Source organism: Arachis ipaensis, chromosome B05 (genome assembly GCF_000816755.2).
Source record: "Arachis ipaensis cultivar K30076 chromosome B05, Araip1.1, whole genome shotgun sequence".
In the NCBI taxonomy this organism is placed as follows: domain Eukaryota; kingdom Viridiplantae; phylum Streptophyta; class Magnoliopsida; order Fabales; family Fabaceae; genus Arachis; species Arachis ipaensis.
In genome coordinates, this window is record NC_029789.2 from 6,553,371 (window position 1) to 6,558,876 (window position 5,506).

The following is a 5,506-nucleotide window of genomic DNA, read 5'->3' on the forward strand; positions in this document are numbered from 1 at the left end:
CCTCTCTTAATTTTGGGAAAGTTGAGTGGACGTTCCCACCTATCAATATTCACGTCTGATTGCATTGACGATCCCACCTATCAATTTCTATGTTTGATTCCAATCCTATGCTCCAATAATGCTACAAATATCACGATTGTGTTGAAGCATGTCTCTAACTTGAACCGGTGGCTAACCATGCCTCAAACTTAGCCTATGACTCTTTTGAGGAATCCTTTTTCAAATAGGCAAAGAAATGAAAGAAGGATAAACCATTTTTTCGTTAAATACATTGTAGTTTGGCTTCTTCTAGTGATATCCTTTTCAAATAGAGTGAGTCCTCTTTACAAAAAAGTTATTTTATTATTCTTAGATTTTGATGTGATATACGTTTTCAAAAAATAACCTTTTTATCTAAATTTTTTACTCGTAGATTGTTTGAAGTATTCAAATAACACTCATTTTTAAATATATATAAATAAATAGTATATTTTTCGGTCTTCAATTTCTTAAATGAAAATAAAACGTTAAATTTTCTTTGAGAGAAAGGGTAAATAAGATCTTGACCTTTTGACTTATGGACATTTAAATACCTGAGGATTTGAAAATATATTTAAGTCATTAACCTTCTCAAAATTTGGATATATCGATCATTGGATCTAATTTGTCTAATTTTAAAAATTTTTCTACGTGTGCATCCGTATATCGGCCAGCTCAATACAACGGAAGCCATGTTTAATTTTTCCGTTGGGTTTGAGAAACCTAAGTAAACAAAATGATCGATTTGTCTAGATATTAAGAATGCCAGATACTTAAATGTATTTTTAAATTTTCAGAACTTAAATATTTGTAGACCAAAAAGTTAAAGACCTATTTATCATTTTTTTTTTAATTCTTACTAAATACCAAAACAAAAAAATATCATATGGCTCCTCTAGTTGTTTACATTTTTTTACTGTGTTCCTGCTTCTGTAGTTTCTCACCAACCACGGTAAGACACCACCCCCAGCAACTACCAAGTAGTGATTTCAAGAACGGGTTCCTATGACATGACTAGGATGCAGACAACACAGCAAAACAAGATAAAAGTACAACACAGAATCACGCAAATATACAACAAACGGACAAACGGTGCACTTTGGTGGCGCCCACCACTGCCACTGCTCCCGTTAAAAACATCAATTTTGCCATAGCGTTAAGCCTTAGTGTAACTTAATTTAAGACTGTTTTTGAGGGAGAGGTCGAGATTGAGACTGGATGGCAGAGATTAGGGTTATCGAATATAAATATTAAATACTAACAGGAAATATCAATGGAAAACTAAGGGATACATGGAGAAGACCTGTTACATATACTGAATTTCCATCTACCATACCATATAGATTATTACTATTATTATTATTATCTAGTAAGTGCAGGAAAAGAAAGTGGGCTAATTTGAAGTAATTTTTCCTACAGTTATTCCGCTTGTATTTGGTAGAAGCTTCTTCATATAATACTTAGAATTGCGAGATGATTATTGTGTATAGTAGTTGTTTTGGTTTATTGCTGTACAATTTTCATGGCAGCCTTTCTAAATAACAGTATTCCCAACTTACTGACAGGTTTGTGAGGCGTGGATTTTCAGAGTGTTCAATCGATGCTATTCCCGAAAGGCGAAGGAAAATGATCAATCTGTCTCGCAATTCTAAGTATTATATGAAGAAGCTTCTACCAAATACAAGCGGAATAACTGTAGGAAAAATAACAAAAATTACTTCAAATTAGCCCACTTTCTTTTCCTGCAAGATGTTAGGCACTTGCTAGATAATAATAATAGTAATAATCTATATCGTATGGTAGATGGAAATTCCGTATATGTAACAGGTCTTCTCCATGTATCCCTTAGTTTTCCATTGATATTTACTGTTAGTATTTAATATTTATATTCGATAACCCTAATTTAGCTTTAAATCCCCTATTACCCAGAAGCCAGAATTCAACTAAACGCAATTACTATCAGCCTTCCAGCGTGGTTTAGTTTTGCTTACGTAAACGTATGCGGTTATTGGGTAAAACCGTTTCTAAGGTCGCGATCCAATTTGGAAGATGTTTTGATTCTTCGACCAAATATATTGTCATACGTTTTCTCTCAGGAAAAAGAAATTAAATCAATGCATATGTAATGACCAATGGATCAATTAAATACAAAATTGGGCAAAATTTGAAAGGATAGTGCAATTAGATTATCATGATCAACTGAATATCACGAGCAAATATATAAAAACTAGAAGCATGGATGAATACGCTCCTTCTGCACGATTCATAACGAGTACTTGTAAACTTTGAATTTCGGAGACATTGACTGTGAACCCTAGCAATGGCGGATGGTATTCCAGTTCCAGTATCAAATGATGTCAAGAGGAAGTTAATGGGGATCACTACGAATGACAACAACAATCAGTTCCAGATTGCGACATTAGTTCATTACAGCATCGAGGGAGGCAAATCAGAGAGGCAAGCTAAAGTAATGGAAGACCAGTCATTTATTTTTATAAGGAATTCATGTTTGAAATTTCTTTTCCAAGAAAATATGCGAGAGAGAAAACATCTTGCTTGACATGGGAGCTCGTCAACAGAGAACCCGTAAATAGCAACAGGACTAGGCACGAACAAGAGCCAATAAATTACTGCTCCGAATCAGGTTTGGTGGGTAGACCTTTCCACTTAAAATTGTCTGCATATGCTTTAACCTGCAAGCACCAGTAAGACCGTTAAAAGAGCTGTTTTATGTAGTGCACATGCATTTTCCAATAAATTTTACCACATTATAAATGAAAGACCTCTCTTCAAAAAGAAGCACCTCTTGCTACATTTTTTCTTCGAATTTTTGTAAGGAAGATCAACTTGTTTGCCTTAGGAAATATGTTATTTTTTAAAAATTATAATTTATAACTTACTTTTGGTAAACACTAAAAGGCTAAAAGGTACTGCGCTTAACAGGACTATTTTGAAGTTCTTCGCATATCAACCCAACACATTCATTTACTAGTGCTGGTATGTTGAAGAAAACCAAGGAGAATAGTTGATGATAATCAGATAGTAAAATTAGCAGGAACCACCAACGTGACAAACACCAAGCACAAGTAAAAGCAGTGAAAGGAACTAAATGAAAATTGGTAGTCATAAACACAAATGGTCAAAGAAGCTCAAACCTTCAACAATGGTGTGTGTGGCTTCTTGACCTGCATCAAGTACATAGCTTTTGTTAATTACAATTTCTTTTTGAAGGGAAAAAAGGAGCACAGCTCAAGGAATAACCAACGCATCAAATATTAAACAGGTGGATTTACCTGATTAGTAACACAATTCTTGAAATAACATAAATATCAAAAGATCTTATTCTAATGGAATTATGTAAATGTATGCCATCTATTAAATAACAAAATTACAATCATCTGAAAAACAAGAGATACTAGTTCTTCTGACTTAAAAATTAAAATGCATTAGTAAGAATTTATGAATTAATATTTCATACACAATATGATGGCGTATCTTGATAATCACATGTATAAAACCATAACAAGTAACATCCTGAAGGCAAAACTCAGAAGCCAAAGATACGAAAGTCACCCAAAAATTGTACATTTACACATACCACATACTCCCAGCCATGTCTCTCAGCAAATTCCTTGGCTGATTCTTCATTATCAAAATACAGGGCAGAATCGCCAACATGGGCATAGGGGTCTCCAGTTGATGTCCAGCCCATCAACGGATTCTCCCACCTATAAACACATTATTGATAATGACCGGTCTATGAGACATCATTAGTAATTAGGAAAGGACCATTGATTAATCAAGTGATAAGATCAGTTGGAAAGGTTTATATTCAGCATCATATGGCAAGATTGGTAGTAATCCATCAAACTTAAAGTTAATCAATAACTAGTGTTATTCAAGGATGTCCAACAAAATCAGTGAACTGAAATACGTTTCATATGAACATCTTTGCAAATTGCCATGGGGAAGGAAATGCCAATGACAACATAAGCTTTATCAGAAATTTATGAAAATATTTGAAGGATAGATATCTGATGAGTATTCAGAAATCAAAATCCAGGCTTGCTACCAAACTGACAGACTATGTTGAAGGAAAGTTAAAGAAGAAAAATAAAGATATGACCCAGGTTGCGATGTTTTGAAAAATAATAAATAGTGAACAAGCAATGAGATAAAAAGAAAACGCACTTTTGGGTTGACAAAAAGTTAATCTTCCACCTTCCAACCTTTCCAGATCCTTGTTGAGTAGCAGTTCTAGCAGGAGAGTAAATTACAACCTGCACCACATTACAGCTATAAGGCATGTGACTAATTGAATTTCAGTTGCTTGCAAGAAACACAGAGAGAAGGAATATCTATTGATATTTCCATATTTTTAAAACTTTCAAGTTCGACATTCGCCTCACAAATATGGCCTCAAGCAAATTAAGCTAAAAGCCAATACACTATCATGCAAATATTATGCAAGTGAAAACGCCACTATATCGTAAGCTAAAATTAAAATCTTTGTTCAACCTAGGATCATTTAGTAGACAACCACCATCAATTACAATGCGGTGATCCAATGACAGCTGAAATAAGGCACCTATGAACCTTGGCGAGATAACCAAGAATCCCTAGGTTAAATTTGCATAGCATAAAACGGGGGAAGAAAGAAAATAAAGAGGGTATTCATCTTGGTACATGAATCATTGCATCCAATAAGATAAGATTAGGTTAAGAATTGGAATAGAGAAGAATACCCTACGACGAAGGTGATCGTCGGGAATACCGGAAACCAATCCGATCTCGCCTGGTTTGGGCTTCTCCACCAACGCGTCGGAGGAGAATGGACGCAAGGCGCCTCCCAAAACGGTGCGTAGGCCACGGCCATGGCTCGCCGCACGTTGCACAGAGTATGCCATTCTTCGGTGCTGTCTCCTCAGTTACTTCGATTTTTGTTTGATTCTCTGCGAAAAAGAGAGAGTTAAGAAATGAACACAAAATTCGCACTCGTGTGGGATTTACTGTTTGGCGTGAATTTACGTATTCTAGCCCTCGCACTTCTTCATATTTGAAGAATGGACCCTCCAATGTTGGGTTAGCCTCATTTCCTGGTTCCCCGCCCGGGGTAATGGAAGCTTCTAGAAACCAGGTTCCTGTACCACTAAATAATTTAATCGAACTTTAAAAATTCAATCAAATTCATAAATAATATCGGGTGAAGACTCATGACTGGATATCCAATAAGAGTTAAGAATTATTAGATAATTTGATAAATTTAATTAAATTATTATTTAATTATTTTTAATTATTAATTTTATATAAATATAATTGTACATCTGACTTTTTATCTTAATATAATAATTTATAAAATACAGATATTTTATTGTGTGTTTATGTGATATTCATTAATATTCGTCCTACATACATATCTTCTTATTCAATAATGTCTTAATAAAAAATAAAAAAATTATATTTTTGATACGACACTAATCAATAAAAT

General features: G+C 34.2%; 1 protein-coding gene across 1 annotated transcript; it reads right to left on the minus strand.

Moving 5' to 3' along the window:
• LOC107642694 (NADH dehydrogenase [ubiquinone] iron-sulfur protein 4, mitochondrial) lies at positions 2,172 to 5,073 on the minus strand. The gene is made up of 5 exons (XM_016346134.2): positions 4,764 to 5,073; positions 4,210 to 4,298; positions 3,617 to 3,746; positions 3,174 to 3,203; positions 2,172 to 2,711 (listed from the first exon to the last, which is right to left on the minus strand). The coding sequence occupies exons 1-5, from the start codon at positions 4,923 to 4,925 to the stop codon at positions 2,646 to 2,648; spliced, it is 477 nt and encodes a 158-aa protein (XP_016201620.1). The 5' UTR covers positions 4,926 to 5,073; the 3' UTR covers positions 2,172 to 2,645.

What these genes read in the sequence shown, in the direction of transcription:
- LOC107642694 (XM_016346134.2), bottom strand. Translation starts at nt 4,925, where the DNA reads ATGGCATACTCTGTGCAACGTGCGGCGAGCCATGGCCGTGGCCTACGC. An exon ending in GACATGGCTGGGAGTATGTG is followed by an intron (nt 3,204 to 3,616) that starts GTATGTGTAAAT and finishes TACTTGATGCAG; the next exon opens with GTCAAGAAGCCACACACACC. An exon ending in CACACACACCATTGTTGAAG is followed by an intron (nt 2,712 to 3,173) that starts GTTTGAGCTTCT and finishes TGGTGCTTGCAG; the next exon opens with GTTAAAGCATATGCAGACAA.